Source organism: Leptodactylus fuscus, chromosome 4 (assembly GCF_031893055.1).
Source record: "Leptodactylus fuscus isolate aLepFus1 chromosome 4, aLepFus1.hap2, whole genome shotgun sequence".
NCBI lineage: Eukaryota > Metazoa > Chordata > Amphibia > Anura > Leptodactylidae > Leptodactylus > Leptodactylus fuscus.
In genome coordinates, this window is record NC_134268.1 from 93,558,549 (window position 1) to 93,585,452 (window position 26,904).

Sequence of the window (26,904 nt, forward strand, 5' to 3'; positions counted from 1 at the left end):
TCAGAGTGATTGGTGTATTTCTAATCCCTTGACTGAAAATATCCAACTATCTTTCGATTCTGAAATTGTGTATTGCAACGGTAACCATTATTTTGTATTTCTTTTTTTCTATATTAGTCTTCTCACAAGGCATGTAATCTGCTGGATGGACAGAAAAGTGTTGATACAAATGCTGATCAAGATAAAGAACCTTTCCAAAATCGAAGTGAACCAAGAAGAGTAAAGATTTTTGATGGAGGGCAAGTATTTTGTTAGTGCATTCATTTAGATCTCTAAGAGAAGGAAAAATAAAATTATTGTCAAAGGCCATCTGAGTGTATAACACCACCAGAACTGCTTTCAAACCACATGCTGTTGGCCCATTACATATTGCACATACCATGTTATTTAAAAGTACAACCTTGCTGCCAATAAACAGTGCAAATGAACTGTCCATAAACACCCTGGGTGTGGCTGTCCACTGTGGTCACCAGCCAGTGCTTTCTCTTAGGGTAAGTTCACATGGAGTTTTTTGGTCAGGATTTTGAGACTGCATCCATGTCAAAATCCTGAACAAAAAGGCGACTCGCATTGATTTCAATGGGAGACGGTCAGTTCTTTTTTTCCAGGAGTCGTTTGTTCCGGCACCCGGAGAAAAGAAGCGAGATGCTCATTCTTCAGGCCGTTTTGTCTCACGATTCGGCCTGAAGACACTCCTGACTAGGCCCATTCATTGGGCCTAATCCAGAGCGGAGTGCGCGACCGGATGTCATTCAGTCATGGCTACACGTTTTTTGTTCCGGAACCAAATAACCCCATGCAAACGTACCCTTAAACAAACTGAAAGGTCCCAAAGGGGTATGCCCATGACCAGAACCATATTTACATTTATAGATTAATAGTTAAACATTTTTGCAAATGTAAATGAATTTCAGCGTTTTTTAAAGATTTTCTATAACCACCTTTGTGGTAATAGTCTTTGGTTTTGATATTGTCTTGCCAGTGGATACGACCACGAATGCAGGAACCTTAATTGATCTTTGTCCATTGTCACTGACTCCTGCTCCTTTTACGTTTTGAAAGTATTCTATTTTGTTGGACTGCTGTTCTCTTTCCATACTCCTTTCTAAGTTACTGTATGTTATATTGTTAAAACTTCTTAATAAAAATCGCAGTTTAAAAAAAAAAAAAAAAAATTTAAATTCATATGCAAGTGTGAACAGCTCCATCTGATGCTCTATTTGCCACAGAGTTTGAATAGACTGGCAGTGCGTATGCTTTACTGATGCTTCATTCCAACTTTTCCTTTTCACAGTCACGGTGGAATTGGAGACCAGGGCCCACATTCTAAAAGGCAGTGGAGGTCCAAATTGTCATACCCCTCACCAATTACTGACATTGATAGTTGGCTGGAATACAGCTTGATTTGTGTGCCAGATTTTTTATTTTAATCTTTGTATAGCTTGTTAATGGAGATATCATTTCTTACTAGGTATAAGTCAAATGAAGAATATGTTTACGTGCGTGGCAGGGGAAGAGGAAAGTATATCTGCGAAGAGTGCGGGATAAGATGCAAAAAACCTAGCATGTTGAAGAAGCACATTCGAACACACACAGATGTTCGGCCATACCACTGCAACTACTGTAACTTTTCTTTCAAGACAAAAGGTATGCTAACTACCATTCTAATTGTGTCTCATTTTTTAGTAAAAAAAAAAGTATTGTATTTATGTAAATTAATGTCCTGTGACACCTGGAACAGCTTGGCTAGCTTTACTCTGTGAGATACCATGTTAAAGGGGTTGGCCACTTTCAGACCAATATTGTGAAACAAATGTTATGGTTTGTTCAATAAAAAGATATACAGTTTTCCAATATACTTTCTGTATCAGTTCCTCACAGTTTTCTAGATCTCTGCTTGTTGTCATTCATTCTGTTACTTCTATTGGATAAAACTCTGACCCATAGTCATGTGACTTACAGTCCATGGTCATGTGATGAGCACACAGGGGCACAGCTGATTACCAGGCAGACGTCTCATTCTGTGCTGTGACTGTAACGAGCGGCACCTGTGTGTTCATCACATGACCATGGACCATATATCACATGACCATGGTCAGAGTCTCATCCACTAGAGGTAACAGAATGAATGACAGCAGGCACAGATCTAGAAAACTGTGAGGAATTGATACAGAAAGTATATTGGAAAATTGTACAACTTTTTATTATACAAACTATAACATTTGTCTCTTAATATTGGTCTGAAAGTGGACAACCCCTTTAAACATATTTTTAAAAATGACCTGTTACCAAATCTGGAAAGCCCAATGACCTACATTGTCTGATTTTGGAATGACTTGACAAATTTGGATAAACAAAACACCAAAGATATGAGCCCTTGTAATGTTGCAAATAAGGGTGTATTAGTCAAGTGGGTGGTAACACTATGACATACAGTACACAGACTCCCCACTTCCAGAGAAACTACAGTGTTATCGCTTGTGTGGCTAGTACACCCTAATCTTCATCAACAATAAAAAGGCTTATATCTATAGAATGGCTGAGTGGATTTGGATAAACAAAATGCATAGGGTGACTCCGCCCTGTCTGATGAGTTATGCCAATGAGTTTTTCAGACCTATTGACAGGTCCTCTTTAACCCTTTCCTGACAATCTCCGTACCATTATGGTAGATGTTGGGTATTTAAATATGGTGGCTGCTCAGGAGCAGACATTAACCCCCTAGCGGCAATGCACGGAATAAGAAATTAACTAAAAGTTTAAATCGCATCCCATTTCCCTAGAATACATAAAAATAAATAAAATGAAACACATTAGGTATCCCTGTGTCCAAAAAAGGCAGGTACAAACTCACAAAAATTGGTGATAGCATGACACAAACTAAATGAGCCCATGTTTACATGTTTCAGACACACAGGTCTCTGGAAGGAGATCTACTCCTCTTTACTCATCATGACATCCACAAAGTGAACGCACCACATACAATTTTAAACATATATTGAATGCACAAGCTGCAAAAACACTATGAACACAAAATCATGCATAAAAACAAGATAGTAGCAATCACAATGTAGAAAAAGTTTGAAATTGTAGTTGAGGTCTTGAGGGTGCAGGCAGTAAGCATGAAGATGCCAAATGTGTGTCATCAGTGTTCTCCTTGTACTGGCAGATTGACCTATTCAGTGCCATAGAAAGGAAAACCTCATTTACATGAAGGATGTATTTTGTTACATTATATTAAATGTTTATTTGCAGATTGTCCAGTTAAGTAATGTACTGTTGTATCCTTACTTTCAGCTTCAGGGTATTGCACCTGACATACCAGTTTATACATATAACTAGATGTAGTAAACCAGACTGAAGCAGACCAAGCTCCCTCCAAGTGCATTTGCTCCAGTGTAAAAGACATTACATAAGATTTCTTCCATCATGTTGGTTTACTATTCACAAAGAAGAAAAAAAATCCTGCATGCATCTATAATTCCAGCACTGTAAGGCTGAAGCCCCACTTTGCGGAAACACAGCTTCTTTTGTTGCAGTTTTTTGAGTCAAAGCCAGGAATGGATTGAGCAGATGGGAAAAGTATAAGAACTTCCAATATATATCCCGTTCCTTTTGTAGCCATTCTTGGCTTTGGCTCAAAAAAAACACAACAAAATCTGCAACAAAAAAAGCTGTGTTTCCGCAACGTGGGGCCTTAACCTTAAAGTCTGTTCTTCTCCCTTAATGGGTGAGAGCAGCAAGAACATAAACTTAACTTAGGATAGTTTCACACGGTGGAATTTGTTTTCGATGCTGAAAAAAACAAGTGTCCTGCTCGAGCTTGCCACAGATACTGTGGCTGATTTAGCTGCGGATTCTGCAGTTTTAGACTACCTGATGGTTAGGCTCATTCGTCTGGGCCTAATGAGCCACCCTGCCACATCGGCATTTCGTTGCGACTAGACAACAGTTGGATATACGGTGGCGGAAAATGAAAAGGAATTCTTTTTTATTTTCTACCATGTGAACATACCCTTAGTGTTGTTTTTTTTATGTTTCTTGTCGTTCCTCATTTTTAGTTCAATGTACAAACTTGTAGCTGGTTCATTTTGTGGAGGACTTCCAGGTTTTTGACACAGGCAAACCTGGATAGCTGATAAACCTCCAACACTAGGTGATACACTATGGGTAGAGGTTAAAAATATCAGAAACAAATACCCGTGTTACAACAAGGCAATGGGTTACAGGAAATCTTGAAAGTTGGGTGTACTTTTCCTGCCTATAAATCGCCAACAACCAGTAGGTTATCTAGCAAGATTTATGTCACAGGCATAATACACTGCAGTACATAAAAACTGCAGCCTATTATATTAGCAAACAATTCACTGCTAATAAAATTAATAAAAATTGGTTAAAGCAATTATCACCTTGTATTAAAATCTATGGTTACACTGCATAAACTATTGCTCTATATCAGTGATGGCGAACCTTTTAGAGACCGAGTGCCCAAACTGCAACCCAAAACCCACAAAATTTTCGCGGAGTGCCAACACGACAATATAGACTTAATACTATGCGGATCCACAATTGCGGACAGTTACTGACCAAAAATTACAGTCATGTGGGGCTTTACAGAGCTTTCAATAATACAAACAACGTTGTACTGAAATGTAAAGGTCCCGGCATTTGGTACTTTGAACAATTAATTTTCACTATTTACATCGCACAGGATCTGTTTTATAGTTACCGTGTAATATTCTTACATCCTGTACTAATATCACGTCTGCTATAAAACAGATACTGTGTGATACAAATAGTGAGGGGACCCCAGACAGTATTATATGCTCTGCAGTGGGCCCACCACACAATATTATATTCTCCACAGTACCACAGTAGCCCCCCAGTGTTATATGCTCCGCAGTAGGTGTCCCCCCCCCACAGGATTATATGCTCCACAGTGGCATCCACACACAGTATTGTGTGCTTATAAATAGGCCCCCCCCAGTATTATATGCTCTTTAGTACACCCCCCAGTATTATAAGCCACCCCAGTATTATACACTCCCCCCAGTATTATAAGCCCCCTCAGTATTATACACTCCCCCCAGTATTATACACTCCCCCCAGTATTATACACCCCACCCAGTATTATAAGCCCCCCCAGTATTATACACTCCCCCCCAGTATCATACACCCCACCAAGTATTATAAGCGCTCCCCCCAACATCATATACACAGTGAGCCACTCTCATACTCACCCCTGAAGAGCCGCCGGCATCCACCTTCTTGTCACTGGCGGCGCTGATGACGTCATCGCGCCCGCGTCGGGGCAGAGGTCAAACTCTGCAGCCAGTGTAGGCCGCGGTCGCGCGATCCGCGGCCTACCCTGACAGCTTTCAGCTGTATGTGCATTTGCACATACAACTGAAGGCAGTGATCGCTCATCAACGGGGAATCCTGTACCGGATTCCCTGTTGGTGAGCGATCCGGGCGACCGCACGCGTGCCAGCATGGAGGGCTCTGCGTGCCCTCTCTGGCACGCGTGCCATAGGTTCGCCATCACTGCTCTATATACACCAAGTGAATCTGTCAGTTTATTTTGCTGCATTGGTATATTACAGCTACAGGTCTATATTACTATTAGCCAAAAAGGCACAATAATGTTGTGCTATTTTGTTACTAACAGAGCTAAATACATCAGTTTTAGGCTAAGGCCCACGTTGCGGAAACACAGCTTTTTTTGTTGCAGATTTTGTTGTGATTTTTTGAGCCAAAGCCAAGAATGGCTACACAAGGAATGGGAAATATATAGGAAGCTCTTATATTTCTCCCTTCTGCTCCATCCACTCCTGGCTTTGGCTCAAAAACCGAAACAGATCTGCAACAACAAAAAAAAAGCTGCGTTTCCTCAATGTGCGGCCCCAGCCTTATAGTTGGAGTCCTGCTGTATTCATGAATGAGCAGAGCGCTCCCCCTGCCTCTCAAGACCCTCAAAACCGTATTTGCAGGCTAATGTATATGCAGAAACTGTGTTTAATACAGCTGAATGAATACAGTTGAATGCAAACTATAAGACTAGATGTGCTTTTTCAGTGCTGATAATAGAAATGTGGTTAGTTGGCGACTAGCAGTACAGACCTGAAGCTGTAATACATAGGCAGCCTGTTCTGCTGGCAGATCCACTTTAACAGCATCCTGTGATAATAACAGTTATTTATATACGTGCTGTGTTTCAGGAAATTTGACAAAACACATGAAATCCAAGGCTCACAGTAAGAAGTGCATGGACATGGGAATAGCAGTGGGTCCAGTAGATGACCAGGATACAGATGATTCTGGTAAGAGTTCTCCCAACTATATCACATATATAACTATATTACACTTTTCAATAATTTTATTCAATGACTATTAGGTATAAATATGTAGTGCTCTCAGGAATGAATAGATTATTCATCTATGAGGTAGATGGAATAGCTGCCTGACAAACTAATCTGCTGTTACTAAATTGGGAGCCATTGGAACCACTACAGCATTGGATCATGTAACTGTTTTATTTTAGAGAAAATAAAGCTGGCATATTTATCATGCTCCTATAAAGTACTTACTGCAATGATGGTCAAAGATAAATGTGATGAATTCTCACTGATGCATATTATAAGATCTCGCAACTAAATAGGTTGGATCATACTTTTAATGTTAATTTTTGGGGAATGACAATCCTCTGATTTCAGAAATGAGTATTATTTCTTGTGAGATAAACTGCATTTATAGAAGTAATATTGATGTAAATTTTTATTAACCTGGATAATAAAATGTGGTGGGTTTGAACATTTTTCCATATAACCTATAGCTGACCTATGTATTAATTTAATAAATGGATGCAACAAAATCCGTTAAAAGGAGTCTGTCAGCAGGAAAATTGTTATCAAACTAATGACCGTACCTTGTAGGGTGGCTTCTACACTTTCCAAAGATGTCTGTTGTATTCTGCATTGCAGCTGCATTGTCATGAAATCAGCATTTTATATTTGTGTAAATTAGCTGAGAAGTGCTTTAGAGGCATTTCTTCTTCTTCTTCTTCTGCTGGGGATTCATTCTCCACTCTTAGACTTTCCCTAACTGCAGACAAAGTGGAAGATGTCACTCGAGCAATGGAGGGAGGAGAGAAAGAAGCCCTAACTAAAGAAGAAATGCCTCTAAGGCTGAAGCCTCACGTGAATGCCGCGGTTTGTGGCGGAAACAGTGTTTTTGGAAATCACAGCATGTCAATTATAGCTATGGAAAATGCTGGTGATTTCTGTACAGATATGATTGAATCAGAAAATCTGCAGAGGAAAGCTCTGATGACTTTGTGAAAAGCGCTGTGGAAAAAACGCAATGCATTTCCGCTGCAGTTTTTCCTGTAGCACCCGCTACGTGGGGTTTTAGCCTAAAGCCCTTTTCAGCTACTTTGCATAAGAATAAGGGCTAGTTCACACGTAGGCAAAGGGGCGGATTTTGACAGCAGATTTCGCTTCAAAATCCGCCCCTTTACAATGGTGGTCTATGTAGACCACCGGGCTTTTTTTTTCCGCTAGCGGCGGGCTGCTGCTAGCGGAGAAAAGAAAGGACATGCCCTTTCTTCAGGCGGAAGCCGCGCGGCTTCCGCCCCCGGCAGCTCCCTCCTATGTCGGCTCATTCATTTGAGCCGACAGCGGAGGGGAAAGCCGCGACCGCGATGGTCGCGGCAGGCGGGTTTTGACAAGAGAGAGACGCAGCTCACCGCGTCTCTCTCCGTGTCAAAACCCGCGCGGGCAGTTCACGTGTGAACTGACCCTAAAACTGTGATTTTCATGAAAATGGAGCTGCAACACAGAATAAGACATCTTTGGAAAGTGTAGAAGCCGCCTGACAAGATACTGTCATTCGTTTCATACCGATTTTCCTGCACCATTCAGACATTTTTTGCAATATTCTCGAGCAAACTTCACTGCAAAGCAGAAATACTGGTGGCACGTATTGATATTGTATTGATATTGTGTTACCATCGATTAGCGTCCCCATCCTTCCACATGAATCACCAAGGAAAAGATGTCTGCTGATTTCTGGTGCTTGACTTTAGTCAGTAATAATTTACATGAGGAGGGAAGACTTCAATAGGAATGTTTTTATCAAATATTTCCGATTGGTGTTTATCCAATTAATGTTCTGTCTGTTCCCTGTGTTATATACAATTGGTGTATGTGTATTCTATTTGATTTTTTTTTCCATTATCATAATGTACATGCAGGCACAGTCACTTTTTCCGTAGCTAGAAGTAGCATTGTGTTGTGTCTAGGAAGGAGTAAGGCTTTTGTAGTAACATGGCAGCCTATCAGACAAGACTCCTTCTTGGCTTCTTAGAATTGTAAAATAGGATTGGAAAATAAGAAAGGACTATGTTGTCAGCTGACAGAAGGAAAAGGATTTGGTCCAGATTTCACCCCCAGCAGCACAGCTTACCAGAAACATGGAGGAAAAAATCTAGCAAGTGCCTGGTCCATTGTGAAATCAATCTGAAGTGGTTTGTTCATATGGCATACGCAAACTTATGGCCCAAGCTAAATCCTTGTGATACTTACTGTTACTCCGTAACAGGATTACAAAATACTAACTATACACTCATCTATCTATCTATAGAGATACATATGTGAGTGGTTCTAGAAGGGGCTACTGCTTACTTTTCCATCTGAATATGAGGAACAGGATTGCCGCTATATTGTGCAGTTAGGAAGTGGTGCTCAGGATGTGAACTGCTTATTGCCATGTTCTTTGTGTTTTGGCTTTGTCATGGTTGGGGCATTAGTAAATAGTTGCTTGTTTTTACCTTTTGTGTGTAGAATCATCCCGATGACTATCTGCCACACACCTTCTGCTACTTGTGTCACCACAGTACGGGGTAGCAATGTGAGGAATGTTAATATGTGAATTAAACTGTCAGGCAAGGTGAACCATTTAGCATGACAAAATGCAACTGTGAAGATCCTGTTTCGTGGTCTCTCTCTGGCCTTATCGCCTAAGTGACCCTGACTGATCATTGAGGAAGCAGATGACTAATTTGTTATAGACAAACCGTATTCTGTAGAATTTCTTCCAGATAACTGTAAGGAATGTGATATGTAACAGTGACTTTGTATACTGTACATAAATTAGCAAAAATCTTTATTGACCTATAATGAGCTTTTCAAGGAAATCAGGGAGGGTAGATTACCATGTCACCGTCTATATCCATCTGTATCCATGAAGTCCGCACATATCTCCTCTTGGGTTCATGACCACAGGGAGGAAGCATTTCAATGGAAAGTTGGGGGCAAGCTTTAGACCCCAGTACAAGTGATCAGTGGGGACCGAAGTGTTAATACGACACTAACTAACCTCCAAATGGGACACATTTATTTTGTAGGATAAAGCCTTTAGGCTCTCCAACCAATAGAAAATGTGTAATGTTTGCTTTACAACAGTTTTATAGCATATGCAGTTAAAGGGGTTAGCTATTGATTGAAAGTTATCAGCCTCTGGGCCGGGGTTCTGCAGGTTCAGAACCTCAGGCTTCTTTCAACACTGGGCCATGTGTCTGATAAACTGGCTCCCTTCTTCCCCCATCTTGTCTCTTAGTGCCACCTCTGGTATTCGGGCTGGGAAACTTGCTCATTGTACTAACAGTCATGTCCCTGCCGATGCACAATTACTATTACAATGAGTGAGTCTGCCAGCCACCCACAATAGTCATACCAGGCAATGATGTGGGTGTCAGAATCAGCCCGGAAACCCAAAGATTGGACCCTTGGCTGGATGTTGGTTACTTTCAGTCCCTGGATTTATAATATCCACTCTTATTAGCTTCATGACAGTAAAGCTAAAGTCCCTTTTCTCTGCCGCTAAGGTGCTTGCTAGCATCTATTACCTTACTATCCCAGCAGGTGGCAGCCTTTTCCACAAAGATCAGCCTCTACTGGATCTCTTTTACACTCTGCACTTATTTAGTCCACATTAATGATACAAAGAATAGTTGTCACAAATAAAACAATACATTGTCCTTTACTTTGACTTAAACAGTTTCAATTTTTGCAACTTCAGCTTTACTTAATAGATTGTCTGATTAAAAAATATGTATTTATTGTTTTTCCTTATTGCTAAATTTTCCTAACCTTCCAGAGGATTATAGGAATTGACAAGTCTAATAGCATGATGTAGTTATAAGGGTTGGCATTATGGTATACATGAAAGTTCTTGGATTTAGGGCCTGACAAATGTGTAAAATGCATCTTAACATGTTTATATTTTAGCTACAACCCTGGACAGAAATAGTGAAGCTTGATAAAGCCTGTCATTTCTGCTGTCAGCTTGGATTCTGCTCGTATCCTGAATTTTGATCAAATGTGGTTATATGTGTTTTGAACCATGTAAGATCAAAAACGTGTGTGTGCTTCAAAGGCTTCATTCACTGCTGCAGGGCACCTTTCAAGCAAATATTGGCAGGAATGTGGTTAACATTCAACTCACCTACTAGGCTTCGTTCTACTATGGTAAAATGCATAATGTGTGAAAAAGTTAAAAACAAGTAAATATATGCATGTTATTATATATTGCAGCCTTGACTCAATGTCTTATAGAATAGATTGATTTATCCTAGCGTTCGGTATATGAGTCTATAGGATTGTGAACATTGGAACATTTACGTAGTGCTGTCTTATGTGGACTTGTACTTAAAGAGGCTGTCGGAGTATTTCACAAGTCATCAAAGAGTAGGAAACTGTGTAATATTTAAGATCTAGCCAGTACTACGTGTCCTTCCATTCCAGAGCTGTTGCTGTGGTTCTCATTACCACCGTAGCTAGTCTGTGACCTCACATGCCATACAGGGGCCATGATGTTTTAAAAGTCTCAGACAATTCCTTTAAAGTATTAATTTGCTTAAGTACAAAAGGGTATTGACAACTCAGATAATTATGGCCTATCTATAGGTCTGTTAACTCCCCTGGTAATGGGGCTGCTGAACCCAAGAGCATAATAAATAGAGTGGAGGCCACACATGTGTTAAACCTTCTACATTTCCTTCTTATGGAAATATTCGTTAAGCAACATCTCTGGGAGCCACCTACATAACTCCCATAGAAGTGACTTGGAGAGAGCTGTGCGCATGTGTGACCAATACTGCATTCATTCTCTGTCTGGGCATGGGAGACAGTGGCCTGACTGAATCGGTAGGTTTTTTACTACAGGTTCTAGAGGTTCACTTGTCACCTGATACAACACAAGTGTATAAGAGGAGGGTTAGTATGAATGACTGTTCTGATAATTCTACAGTGAACATAAAAATGAGCACTGATCGACCTGCAATATGGCTTCATCCAAAAACGGCAGATATCAAATTCTGAAAAGTGCCTCGTATATCACCGTTATGATGTTATAGCTCCCGATCTGTTGTGAGACGTTGCATCTTATTTGTCACCATTGATACATTAAGCGAGGCAGCGAGGCCCTTTCCTGGGTCCCCTCATCTTTTGTGTAGGCTGTGCTGACAGAAATGAATTTTCTTAACTACTCCCACGTTGATTTCAGGGGAGGATGAAAAATCACCTCTAAGAATAACTTATGTCTACAGCTAGACTGACAGTCAATCATATCCAACATTTTGCTGCATTTTATGGCTGTCAAGAAATGGTTCTATAAAGATATAAAGTGGTAAGATTTAACATAGATTTACAATATGTAGAAACTAGATTTATGTATCCACATACTATTCTACTGTAAAAGCTGAAAATGCCACCGATTCCCTTGTATTTACTATGACTCAAAGGAAGAGGTGATATGTATAAAGGGTAAGAAATAAATAACGGCACTTATAATTAAGGTCCGCATGTCTGCAGATATTTATTCATAGCCATTACTGCCTACTTTTGGGCTCATGGTGTAGTTTCCTAAGCTTCTAGCTTACAGTAACTGGCATTGACTAACTTGACACATTCTGCCAGGAGCAGTATATTGGTGTGCTATAGCACTGTTATTGGCCGTACGATCATAACATATGTTCTTGTGTTATACGGCTGTACAATCATATTTGTCAGGTAACTAAATATCATCCACAGGTAACCGCTTTTTAAGCAGATTAGGTTTTTGTTTTTTAGGTTCCCAAGTGGACCCGAAGAAGGAAACCCTTGCACAAGTGTGAACCTAGCGTTAGCCTGGTCTTGCACCTACATATTGTTAAATTAATTGTTGGGCACCTTTTCAAGCTAAGACTAGGTTCACTTCTATGCCGGGCTCTCCATCATTCCAATCCAACAGGGAAGGGGGCTGGAACGGTGGAGAGCTGGACCGCTAAAACATCGGTTACACTCGAACACTAGAAGACCCTATTGACTGTAATTGGCTTCACCCAGTGTCTGCCGTTTTCATACTGAAAAGTCTTCCGTGCCATTTTTATGCGGTTTCTACAGCAGATACTCCAGCATAGATGTGAACTTAGCCTAAGTCAGCTATCCTCCTTTTCCCTTCTCTTACATGTCCTGTAACAGACATCTGCAAACAGAATTGTCATTTCAAATAATTAATTGCAAATAATTGCTTTGTTCATGTCTAGAGAGAGCTCTTAGGAAGATCATATGTTCTTGACAATTGGTGTTTTGTTCTTGAGACACAAAATTGTAGGTGCACAGTATAACAGTTTCAAAGTAGCACACAGGTCAGCTCTCCTAGCACACTGTCTCCTAGACATTACATTTATCTCCATCTTTAATGTGATGGAAATCAGCTTAGTGTATACTGTCTTAGAGGTGGACTTGTAAAAAGGCTAAAATAGGTGCAGAACTCCAAGGGGATTCTGAGGTAGCAGTCACACCTTGTCGCCTTGGGGGGCCCTTAAGCCCTTCTGCCACGTATGAAGACAGCAGTAAATGGCACATGGAGAGACAAGAATGTGTTTTTGTTTACCTCAAACATATAATAGACAACCAACTGATTTCTAATCCCTGATGATCATTTCCATGCATTGACAAACAGAGCATACAAGCTCTTTTACAGTATTTGGACATGAGAGATGCTCAAATCCGTTGCCAAATCAAGTGATTTTCCAATTGCCAATACTATTGCCAGTATATCCACTGAGTACACAATGATTTGTATGCCTGCATAAGACAGCGATGTGTTGGGTTTAAATCCAGCCACAGACATCTGCAAGGAGGGGGGGGGGGAGCATACTCCAAAGACATACTGACAGGAAATCTAGATTGTGACCGTTATATGGGACAGTTATAACAATATCTGTAAAGTGTTGTGGAATATGATGGTGCTATTTAGGTGAGCAAGATAAGTAAATAATAAATGTGAGTAATGTCACACAAACAAATAACTGAATATCATTGGACATGATTATATGGGACAATGATCAGGAACGAAAGAACGCATGTGCACACAAGCATCCAGCCAATTACAGAAGGTCCTTAACATCACATGGTTATCCTGAACATTAGCTTTAAAGGAGTTGTTCAGTTTCATCAAATAAATGTCATTGTTTGTACAATGAAAGCAATACAATTTGCTTCTATAAGTCCTGTATCCTCACAATTTTCTATATCTCTGCTTGCTGTCATTCATTATTTACTTTAACTAGATAAAAATCAGTCCATAGTCATGTGACAGACACATAAGTGCATGGCACATTACATTCACAGCACAGTTATCGGTGTTGTATCTTCTAACAAGCTGTGTATCTATCTTATGACCATGGACTGATATTTATCCTCTGGAGGTAACCAATGAATAGCAAGCAGATATCTGGGGAACCTTAAGGGCTCGTTCACACGGGGCAAGAGAGGGCGGATTTTTGTGTTGAATCCACGTCAGAATCTGCCCCATCAAAATAGACAGTGTAGACCGCTAGCTTACTTTTTTCCATGAGCGGTATGTTCCCGCTCACGGAAAAAAGAAGCAAGCTGCCCTTTCTTCAGGTGGATTCCGCAGCTGATTCAGCCCCAGTGTCAGTCTCGCGGCAGCACCCTCCGTACTAGGCCCATTCATTTGGGCCTTCTCCGGAGTTGGAAGCCGTGATAGTCGTAGCAGGCGCATTTTCGTCCTAGGCTTACTGCGTCACAATCAGGACCAAAATCCGCCGTTCCTTGCCCCATGTGAACTAGCCCTAAGGAATTGAGAAGTATATTGGAAAAATTTTAACTTTATCATTGTAAAATCAATAACTTTTATTTGTTGAAAGTGGACAACCCCTTTAATCTAAGGGCAGACATTAATTCCCTCTCACTAACAGCTAACTTGCAATGGCTGACCTGGTGGCTACTTGTGCCCAACACCCTTATTGGCCATCTAATATACTCATTGGATTAGTTGATATTGCAACATTTTTCCAAACCACTTTCCTACTGATGCAGAAACAAAAGCCCAGACTATGACATGTAGTGGAGAACTATGTGCTCTGAGCAGCGCCCAGGGCTGTGGTTTAGCTTGGGTAACTGTCCGTACAACGTGTCTAATATTTTCATTATTGCTGCTTACACAGGGATCCCTCCTGCAAAGTCTACAGGTTATGTAGTTTATACAGACTGTCTAGCTCCTGCATTTCTAAGTGCTAAGTTATGAAGCTGCTTTTTGTGGTTTGAGCCTTTATATCCTAGCATGAAGGAAAACATGGGAGCAGAACAGATGCACAGCAATATTGTCAGTCTTCCATTGTCATTGGCAAGAGGTATTTTACCTCTGAATGTGCTGTGAGTTCAAGGAGATTAAGCCGTAATTAGCACTATTGGGCTTGTAGGGGTCGCAGGTCATGGCACTGTTTGCTGAAGAGGGGTGTTAGGTCACTCAAGCTGAATCAGTTAAAAGCAAAGTAAGGATAGAGGTTTGTTTGCACAGGGACAAAATGGCAGCCCAGACAACACAAAAGATTAACACTTTTCCTTATTAAAGGAAGGGAAAACAAACACAAAATATTTTAGAATGACAAGGCAATTATTCCTTTTGTATAGCCTACTATATGTATCTCTAGTTTATTCTGCAACCTTTTGGGAATTTCATATTTTGCTTACCATGTGAGATGACAAATCTCAGTGTATTAAACATTATAAAACCAAGAGGTTTTATACACATGATTGCTTTAGGTTAAGCAAAATGGAAATCAGAGTATGGTATACAGTATGATGCTGGAAGTCTAATGCGTACACCAATCATTGTCATGGCTGGATGACTGGTCCGAACATCACTAAATGGCAAGTCTTCTGGGGTGTTCCTTGTAGGCAGTACATAGTACCTAGCGAAAGTGGTTCAAGAAAGGACAACATTAACAGGAGTCATGGGCATCCTCTGATCATTAATGTACATGGGGTACAAATGATAGCCCATATTATCTGATCCCTGGATAATAGCTACTGTAATACAACTTGCTGATAAAATAAATTCTGCCTATGATAGAAATGTGGAAGAACTCACAATCAATCTCTGGTTGCTGCATAGTAGGACTGTGACCATGCTGATCCCTTTCTACAAATTAGTAGAAGAAGTGGGTCAAGGAGCTATAAAAGAAGGAGGCTTGAAATGTAAAACCATGTATTTCCATATCGATACTCACGTACCTGGGGAAGAGATGGCACTATGATGCAACGCAGTAGAGGCAGTGTGATTCTCAAGGCAGTGTTCTGAAAGGAAACCTTGAGTACTGTGATTGATGTGAATTTTTCTTTCAGACAAGCAACCTATCTAGACACTGTTGCAGACTAAGTGCACCCCTTGGGATCTGTGATGGGCTCCCCATAATAAAAATTGTAGGTCACGCCTTTCAGCTCTCCTTATTTGGCTCGTATACAGTATAATTCCCCCATTACTACATCCCCCTGTCTATAACCCCTTTACTGACCTTCACACAGTACATTGCCCACTTTACTAGTCCCCACACAGTCTAATCCCCCTTTACTAGTTCCCACACAGTATATTGTCCCCATACAGTATATTGTCCCCTTTACTGGTACCCATACAGTATATTGCCCCATTTACTGACCCTCACACAATATATGGTCCCCTTTACTGGTGTCCACACAGTAGATGGCCACCTTTACTGACTCCCACATAGTATATTAACCCCTTTTAGGCCCCCACACAGTATAATGCCCCCTTTTTGGCCCCTTAATGTGATATCTTAGTTTTAGCCTGGACCTGCGTTTTCCATAACTATTGGGCTCAGGCCAAAGCAGTATCATACTCTGAGGTCTCTGGCCCTAACGTATAATAAGATGAGGCCCAGGGGCTGAGGAAAAATAAACAGTTTTGAACATATGACTTAGATGGAAGGTTGAAAAAGCTCATTCCCAGACTCACAATTACGCCATAACTAAGGATCTGTTGTGAAAAGCAAGTGATGCCTATACTCCATGGATATTACCAGTGGCTTTTATTGGAAGAAATAAAAGTAAAATTTTAGCAGCCATGATTAGCTTACTACGCTGGACAATAATAATAGTAAACATGGATATTAAATGGTTAACTAGATGGTGAAAGATTGATAGACATACATTAAAATGTCTGTATTGTTTGTATGGGAACAAAACTCTTGGCGGGTCATTAAATGATGGATCTGTCTGGATGTAATGTTACAGGCTTGAAGTCATTTGTTGGTCATTAGTTCACCTTGCTGAAAGTGTCCTTTTTATTGTTACCTAGTGCAACATGAGAAGTGATAAGTGATAGAAAGAATTAGAGTGACTTTTTTCTGTTTAACTTTTCATGCTTGAGTCACTGAAGGAAACAAGTCCTTTCCCTGTGAGGCTGATGCCTCGGATGACAAGGAGTATGCACAATTTGAAGACTGACTTGAAAGGGATGTTCACCAAGTTACTGCCTGCTGCCAGTCACCCAGAACCAAAGGCCTGTTTAGTTTTACTCAGTGCTGTGGATCAAAGAGGGAATTATTTTGTAAGATTAGTTTTGTCCACAAACATAGGCAGCTGTGCTGCTTCAGGGGAGCAGAAGCGATTGGGAGGTCAGGATTTGTCACAGATTATTTGTTGGTTGTCATCCCATAGACATAGCTTGACCAGGTAACTCATTTCAATCATGAAGATAAGCACCGAGACGTCTCACATTTTCATAACTAAAACCAATAGAGCAGAATAGAATGATCTTGTTTTGTCTCATATGTTTTAGATCAACTAGATAAACTAATAAATATGCACCAGAATTCTGACATAGTTTGTGGCAAAAAACTGGTGTACATGGTTTAGATTCTTTCTAACTGTTTGTGTGCCGCGTACATGTGGGCGAGCCGTATTGATAAGGTGGTTTAATATGCTAAACAGTGAGCCAGACATTGCGCCACAATCCCAGCCACTACACCACATTTTGGCATCACTTTGCACTGTTTTAAAGGTTAGACCGTTTTAGTTTGTCTGCTCCCGTGCTTGGTTAGACCATAGTTTTGCACTACAAGTTCAGTGTGACTTGCACAATGTACACACAGGTTACAATCCAATAATTATATGATGTTGGCGCTATATAAACATCTAGGTAGTAGGTAAGATTAAATACAAATGAAAATTAGTATTGATCGTAAATTTTGTCACCATACATGGATATCTCGGTCATATCAAGGGCTTTTTGAATAAGTGTGAGGTGAATTCTCGTTGGTCAGAAATTGTTTTAGTACAATAGATGAGCATAGACACAAAATGTTACTGCATCTTTTCTCTTAATTCGAAACAATTATTATTGTTTACATAGCACCATTAAGTCCATGGTGCTGTACAGTGCCACTTTTTATGTATATTTCTGACACAGGGCTCAAATTCACCTGAATAGACTTGCCGTGCTGCCCAATTTGCAGGTAGTGTGCTATAGACCAGAAAAAGTAGATCAATGTATAGGATTGTGGGAATAGGTTCCGTGTAACTTGTCATTAATTCATTTAAAACACTTTATTCTGCATTGGAGTCCAGTCTTACACAATAATGACAATATGCCCTGTGTGACTGTGCACAGAGTGGTAGCTGTTAATACGGTGGTCCCTCAAGTTAGCACATTCAGCGGTTCTGAGATGACCATTGTAAGCTGAAACTGTTGTAACATTTGACTATAACTATGAAGAACTAGCAATTGGTTCCTTGGACTCTAGAAAGCCAACTAAAGTATGAAACGCATGAAGATTAGCATTGCAGTGTATTGTACTGGTTCCGCAGCCCCCAACTTTTTTTTGTAGCAATGACCATTTTCCTATGGTCCAGTGATGGGGGGGCGCTTAACATATCACTGCTTTTAATAGTGGTGTCCTTATAATAATGTTCACTTATCGCCTTTTTATTACAATCGTGAAGGCTGACAAATGGAGACGTATGTTTTACTAAATTGACAATATGGGCAAAGAATGATAAATTGTCAGCGATCTATTCATCTTCATCATACTAGTGGTGTGTGCTTACATAATGGGCCATTTTTGTTTGTGTAATATAATTTAGCTGATGGCAAGGTGCAGTGAAATGGAGCACATTCCAGCGAGCATTGCTTCCGCTACTGTGCAATAGATCTCCTCACGTTGACTGCTGACCTAGGGCTGCAATAAGGGTCCACTTACCACTGTTGATCTGGGTTGTCAGGTATCAGTTTTCTTCACCATGGAATTTTTTAGTTATTGCTCTCCTGTTCAGTTCTACATAAAAAAAATCTAAATTAACAGCAAGAAGTAAAGACTCTGTGTAGTTTGGTGACCTATATATAATCCTTTTGTTTATCACATAGTCCACATAAATGAAGTGTAAGATATATCCACCACTGATGTAATTCTAACTTCTTCATTCTACCATTGTGCAGGTGAGAGACAAAGGTACAGTGGAGAACGGTCAGGATTCGATGGTGATGAATCAGATGGGGCAGAAGACGATGACAATGATAATGAAGATGAGGATGAAGACAGTCAAGCAGAGTCTGTTCTGTCTGCTACTCCTTCTGTTACAGCAAGCCCTCAGCATTACCCTTTCCGAAACAGCCAACAAGAAGCACCTAGTGCTGATGAAGACTGCCGAGTTGTACATTCATTTTCTCAAGCAAATTCAATGGATATTCTTCCTAAAGCTTTGATAACCAAGATGACAGCATTAACTACATCGACTATTTGCAAACCAATGGGGCACGAGGAGAAAGTAGATGAAGGTCTGCAGACTGCTATACCTCCGCAAAGTGAAACATCATCACCCAAAGCTCTTTGTCATCAGATGTCGATTGATTATCCAGACGTCGAAGATGTAGCAGAGTCGAAAAACCTTCCTGCACCACATGTAAGTGGCCTAATAAAGATGACCATAAATGTTACTAACCATAATATAGGATGGTTGTAAAACTGCATGATGTTTTATATGTTGTTTTATACTATTCATCAAGTCAGGTATTAAATCTTACAACTAGACAAGTGTAGGAGCCTAACACAGTATCCGGTAAGCTCAGTGGCTATTCATGCAGTCAGTGATCACTTCCTGGGAGTCGCTGGACCAGAAATTATAGACTGGCAGGCGACCTGGGAAGCAGCAGGACAGGAGCTTTGTGAGATCAATATTGCTATCCGCTAACCCTCATTCACTTCAATGGACATAAGATGCAGTATCACACGACCTATGGAAAGAAAGTAATCCTGGACAACCCCTATATACTAACTTCAGTTACATCTTGCCACCAATTTTGGACCTAAAGGTTCACTAGCATTTGGGATAGATTTTTAGTGCTCATATTTGCTTATATGTTCACAAGGATACATTTCCATATTTTGTTTAAAAAAAAAAAAGCTTATAAAATGTAAGTATGACAAAAATAGATTTTTCCTGTGGTAAGATTTGTGCTCATTCAGTAAGATTACATATTGCATGATTTCAATAATCTCCAATGATGAAAGAAAGCCTTTTCTGTGAAGAGCTTGTTAGAGTGTTTTCATTTCAATGTGGTTTTCATTGAAATGTTAATGTACCCATGGGGAGAAAATAGGCAGACCTTTCCAAGATTATTAATAACTCGCTGTTGAGATATTCTCAGCACATTGCTGCTGAATGAGTATTTGTAATCCATTCTCGCTGGGAATGTTTACTCTTGTGTCAGCGTTTTAACTAAAATATGAGATTAGCTATCCAAAAATGCATGCAGCAGGAGGTGAGTACTGATCATAGCAACCATACTACTTGTAATATTCTTACAACAGATGGAGGATCATATAAAAGCAGAAGGCCACTCTGTTATAGCAAGGAGTATACTATTGCTTGTCACACACTCCAGAACTGCTCTTTTATCTTCCTTATTGTATATACAGAAGGCTGTCAATCATTGTGTAGGCAAAGTTATCAGGACTCTCACTGTATCTCCTCGGAGTCCTGTCAATTGATACCAAGACATCTTGTCCTGCACAGTTAACAGAGCAGACCCTTTGGTTTTTAAGTAGGCACGTCAGTCACATGTTTCACATAAAAAGTTCTGCACGAAGGATGCAGCATAAAACCAGCAGAAACCCGATGAATACCTGTAGGACTTAGTTATAGTCTATGGGGTCCGCTGATGTTCCCATGCAGATCCGAATGACTGAGAGATTAACACTAATGTAAAGCTAGAGTTACATCTAAGCGTGGGTTCACACCTGCGCCCAGTCTCCGCTTTGTGGTTTTCCGTCTTCTGCCTGAGAAACTGGACAGGAGACGGAAATTCAGCAGTCAGTGTCCGCCCGTGAGCGTCTTCTGGTCTCCGCAGTGAAGCTGGTTTTTTTAACCGGACACAAAGTCCTGCATGTCCGACTTTGTGTCTGGTTGAAAAAAACTGTTTCGCCGTGGAGAGGCAGAAGACACTCATGGGCGGACACTTTGCAGACCCATTCAAGTGAATGGGTTTGAAAGCTGACTGCTGGTTTCCGTCTCCTGTCCTTTTTCTCGGGCAGAAGACGGAAACCTGCAAAGCGGAGACAGGGCGCAGGTGTGAACCTGCCTTGACTAATATTCTATATTTATATTTTCTGTAAAAATGATAACATTTCCTAATATTGCAAAAATAACACTGAGGAACTAGGCATGGCAGATATTTTGCAATTTCCTTTTTTTTTTTCTTGTGGTATGAAAGTGATTACTTTCCCAGCCAGAACGAAGAATGACAGTGACACTTTTTTTTTTTTTTTTTTTATTTACATCCCCACCAGTCACAACTGAGTTTTGCTTTTATCCTGGAAAAACTCTTTAATCTTTATAGGACCACGCTACTAATGATGGGATCTTTTGGTATCCCTTGGCCTCATGACCTCCCACTGCCCATAGATGACGAAATACATTTATTCGTTCTGCAAGTATGTGGAATGTAATGTGGCCATGACAAATACACTGTGGATTAACCGCAGTCCATTATCAAGTCTGGATGAAGGTTTAGTATTGAACATACAGCCATTGTGTCACAGTTACATTGGATTACTCACGGGTTTGAACGTGGAGTAATATATTTTGATAGATAAATAAATAGATTTACATAATTACAAATGGTTTTCCAGACTTTACATATTGATAACCTATTCTTGTCCAAATTCTGTAACTCTCACCAATCAGCTGATCAAATCAGATCGACGGGGGTGCCTCACTACTGATCAGCTGTACTTGTAAGGAAGCAGCCACTACCTAATGGACAGCACTGTTTGCTCTACAGCTGCTGAAATCTGCTGACCAGTGATGTCTGGAATTAGACCTCTACGATCGGATTTTACATCTATGATCGGATATTAGAGGTTATATGGTTTGTTGCATTGTTGGTCTATCCTTAGCATAGGTCATCAATATGAGATCTGCCAGGTTCCAAAACAATCACCTGTACTGAGACAACACAACTCTTAGTAAAGTTTGCATATGTCAGCCACAATACTCACTCACCATACAAACTGTAGCATGTGCAGCCCATAGACTTGGTACAGGTGGTCTGCAGGGGTCCCAAGTGTCTCATTCCTGCTTATTTAATATTGATAATATATCCTTTAAGGATAGGTCATCAATATCTAAAGCCAGCAAAACCCATTTAATACCAAAGTACACTATTTGTGTCACAGTCACATTGGGCTGAACTTGGGTAACGTTTATATATCTAGGTATGTAGCTTATTCCACTTTGTAAGTCAGGTGTACAGCATTTGGCCACCTTCATACTTCTTACCAGTTTGAGTCTGGAATATTTTGGCATATGTATATTATGTTAATGATGTACAAGCATTTCTAGTAATATTGCATAATACTGAACTTGTTGTAACTTCGGATATTTTGGATAATGCAACATTCACCAGGGAATCATTAAGTGTACTTATGTGGCTTAGATGTTCTTCTAGCCGCCTACATAGAATTGGTATTGTCGTGATATGCTATCATTAGATTATACAAGTAATACTTACTGAATAGATCTTAGAATACATGAGCTCACGCATTGTGATTTTCTTTGCACGCTTTGTACTTTTTTTTAGTTTAATACAGATGAGGCTTTTTTTTGTGTTCATGAGATGGACTTTTCTGAGGAGTTTGCAGGAACCCCACAGTAAGCAACACAACCCTGAAGAAGATAGTCTAGCCTTTCTGCATGAGTGCGGGGCAGAATTTTTAGTGTACACCCATATGCTAAGGCCTTTTAGTCATTCTGTTTGAGGTATGGATTGATGATGATTTTTATTATGTGCATCAGTGTGTTTAGCTCGCCAAGCAGTCACTTTGGTAGAGGGCATCCTTTGGGAATGTTATCTCTTCATCCCTTCTCCATCCACCCCCATATTTTTCTATGACACCGGCTACAGCAAGTTTGAATCTGATTCTCTGTCTTTTACTGATATGTTCCAAACGCAGTACACCCACACGCCTTCACAAGTAAACACGTACACCACACCTAGCTCTTTTCCAAGCCTTACCCTTACTTTGCCAGTGTACAATATGTTCTCCAAAGAAAAATTCCATAAAGTTGCCTGCTGTTTGTATGCATGCCATTCGTCCATTGCCCTGCTGTTTTCTCTTAGAGAGATTTATACTTATAAAAGAGTAAGGCTCAGCAGCTTGGATACGGATATATCAGGTAGTTATAGTGGACGTTGTACAATTTGTTCTAAGCAATGTATTAGAAGTTCAGCAAAAGTATGATACTTACAACTGGAGTGTGAATCGGAAAGATTATGCTGCAGGTTTCTGACTCTTACTTTGCTGGTACACAGGATTTTGCTGGAGGAGAACTAAGCACAGATATACAAATGTGTGTGTGTGTGTGTGTGTGTTTGGATTTCCAGCTTATGTATTGTGTGACTTGCTATCAATTGTAAATTATAGATCTATACAATGCACCTACTACAGCGGGACAGACTTTCTAGGGATCCTTCTGCTGTCTATATAAACAATGAAAAAATATCAAAACAATATATATATATATATATATATATATATATATATATATATATATATATATATATATATAATATATAAATTACAGCATGGTATCCACACACGTGTCCACTCACTTTAGCTCAAATATAGTTAGACTCGAATCTCTCATGAATCTAGTTCAATACAATATCACAACCTACTAGCAGAGCCTTTAAAGAGTTGAAGTTTGCCAAACAATGTAGGATGTGACTTTGTGATACGATTTCATGATACCGTGTCTTGTTGTGACCTACATATCTGGACAGGCCTAGCCATCATGAATGAAGTACACATCTGTATGTCTATTGCACACAGCAATAAACTGCAGGTCCATGGCCATGCACATTTCAGTTACATGATACATGACTTTTAGCTTGAGACCATTCCAGAAGTAAATGGCAAGAGATTAATTAAGAGATTCATTTTGTAAGTGTGTTTTTCTATTTTTTTTCTTGTTACAGGATTCTCTATCTGTCAACACACCATCTTCTCCAGTAGACCGAAGCACACAGACAATGGACTCATCTGTAACAGACTCGGATATTCACCACTCAATACCAGCTGACTCGACTCAACGACCCACTCAGATATCTACAGCACCAACGCATCTATTCAGCCATTTGCCTTTACATTCGCAGCAACCTGTAAGGTCGCCCTATAGTATGATTCCAGTTGGAGGAATTCAGCTTGTCCCAGCTGGGTTAACCGCATACTCCACATTTGTACCCTTCCCAACTGGACAAGTGCAGCTAACTATACCAGCTGTGGGGGTAATTCACAGAACTGCAGGTGCTCCCAGTGACAAGCCTGCAGAAGTACCTAACACACCAAGTCCCATAGGAGTAGCAGAAGTAAATGGTGTCGTACCTTGTATTCCAATCGGTCAAGTGAATGTCCCTGGTCTGAGTGCGTCAGGCTTACAACCCATTCAGCCACTCAGCATGGAAACTGTAAACATATTAGGCCTTTCAAACCCAAGCATTACTCCACAAATTCATCCCTCAGGACTAACTCTAAATGCGGTTGGCTTGCAGGTTTTGGCAACAAGCCCTGGCTCTCAAAGCAACCCCAGTCCACAAGCTCACATTCCTGGCCTACAAATTCTGAACATAGCATTGCCTACTTTAATTTCATCTATTAGCCCACTACCTGTTGATGGACAAGGAGTTCCCGACAGATCTCCGTCATGTAGCACAGCACCTTGCCAGGGTGTAGCCAACATTCCTGGGGCAGATGCCAAAAAAATTAAGCAGCCCGAGTCTTTACAACTTTCATCAAAGATGCAGGAATCCCCAAAAGTATCAGGTGAGGCTAGTGTCATTGAAGAAAGAGCTACAGCGCGTGGTACAAGTACTGAAAGGGAAAGTCAGCTGAAGCATGGTCCTAACATCAGCACTGGTCACATTAGAACATCTGCCAAACCAGATCTTTGTTTGAAGGTTCATTCTCAAGTTCCAAACAGGCCATCTGTAAGTCACGCTCTTCCACCCCTTCGACATCAGAGGAGAACTGAGCTGATCTCAAAACAGAGCACAGTGCAGCTCAGCGATTCTAGCAGTGATGATGATGAAGGCAGACTGGTTATAGCAACCTAAAGACTAATCATTTTCATCTTAGTTCCAGTATTTTTTTACTTTTTTGTGGGAAGGGAGGGGGTAAAATGAGAGACTTTGAGGTTTATTTACAAACCTCATTTATCTTTAAAGCACATTTTTCTTACACATTACTCGTGCAATCATGAACTCTTGACCAATAATTGTTTTTTTTTGTTTGTTTGTTTTTGTCTGCTCCTGCCATTTTTGTATATGTTGTATAGACAATTGTGCCTTTCGGAATTTTATGTGTAGAAATCTGTACATATCGGTGAATAAAATATAAATATCTATAAATATTATATATGTACATAACCAAGGTAGTTGCTTGTGTTTAGTACGTACGTTCATATCTCATGTTGAGTAAAAATAATTAAATTATATAATTATATATGTATATGTTGCACTGTTAAATGTAATTTTTTATTTTTTTTTATGGACGTGGGGCAACTTTGTGTACAGATCTTGTATGTACGACTCCATATTTATTGTGTCCATATTAGTCTTGGAAAATGGTTTTGTCCATCTTTTTGTGCAAGACGGTAGCTTTACACTTAAAGACAGAAATTCTGTGTTAACAAATGTTCCAGTAAACCTTTTATTACTGACTTTACTTTTGGTTCTACTGTGTGTTGTGTAGTTGAGAAAAATATCTAATGGATGTTTAACGGACGTCTGAAATTGGTTACAACTCTCATATATATATATATATATATATATATATATATATATATATATTATGAGGATCTTATTTAAAAGTAGGTCTGCTTTTAAGCACTACATTCTACATTTCAGCTTACATATATATGTAAAGACAGGCAGCACATAGATATCCAAGAGAAAAAAAAATAAAGTAATGAGTCGCTTTATCAACTGTGTATATATAGATGTATTGCTCCTGTCGCACTAAAAACAAGGCTGGTGAGGCACCACCTGCCTACATGTTTTTACAGGATGTACCTTTAAACTATACACTGGTTTGCAAAAGTATTCGTACCCCTTGAAATTTTTCACATTTTGTCACCTTACAACCACAAACTTTAAGGTATTGTATTGAGACTTTAAGTAATAAACCATCACAAAGTAGCAGATAAAAATATGTATAGCAGTCAAGAAAGCAGGCCTCCCTCGATCACTATCATGGTGGTCCTTGGCCATCGCCAGCTGGCCGGGGGTTCCATAACCACAGTGGTCCCCACACAGTATTATATGCTCCACAATGGCCCCCCACATCACATTATATTATATTCTTCACAGTGGCCCCCACACAGTATGTTACGGTGCTACGGTGAACCCCATGAAATTTGACGAATATTCGTTCACAAATCAAAGGCCCCAGCAGTGACATTTGGTGCAGGTAGCCTAAGGCATTAATTCTTTATTACTGTCAGGCGTCCTGATACAGTTTGCATATTGTCGGCCGCTCATCCTGTAAACAGCCAGGAGATGTGCAGCTAATTTTAGGCTAGTGTTTTGCTCTTTTTTTTTTTTTTTTTTTTTTTACTTTGGTCCTATGGATGAACACAGCACTCACTTTCAGAACAATGAAGGAGGTTTCAGGGCTGCACTCGACTAGCACAACATTGGTGGATATTGCGTGTTCACTTTGAGAATTGAACAAACTCCCAATGACATACTAGGTAAGATTTGTGATGGTAGTGTGGAATAGTACAGTAGTATATAGCAAAAGAGAAACATACAAGCTCATAGCAGATAGAAAAAAGATACTAGGAGTCATAGCAACTAAAAAGAAAGAAAAAACTTCAACACCATTTCATTCTGTGTGAAGTGATGTTGATAATACAGCCCGACCGCGGTTGGAGGACACGAGGATGGGGGGGGGGGCCACAGCATGTAGACATAACAGGCAGAATCTGCAGAAGTGGGGGGCATATGCAGCTATCTCAATAACATGGGATAGTTTCTTTCATA

General features: G+C 40.1%; 1 protein-coding gene across 5 annotated transcripts in view; it reads left to right on the forward strand.

The window, feature by feature from the left end:
- HIVEP1 (HIVEP zinc finger 1) overlaps window positions 1-25,585 on the forward strand; it is a 137,020-nt gene extending 111,435 nt beyond the window's left edge. For all 5 annotated transcript variants that reach the window (XM_075270814.1, XM_075270815.1, XM_075270816.1 and 2 more), the window contains 5 exons: window positions 118-239; window positions 1,472-1,647; window positions 6,219-6,320; window positions 18,802-19,265; window positions 23,842-25,585. In XM_075270814.1, the coding sequence (XP_075126915.1) occupies window positions 118-239; window positions 1,472-1,647; window positions 6,219-6,320; window positions 18,802-19,265; window positions 23,842-24,975 (1,998 nt within the window). In that variant the 3' untranslated portion in view covers window positions 24,976-25,585. The remainder of the gene's footprint in view (window positions 1-117; window positions 240-1,471; window positions 1,648-6,218; window positions 6,321-18,801; window positions 19,266-23,841) is intronic.
- Window positions 25,586-26,904: the final 1,319 nt, after the last annotated feature.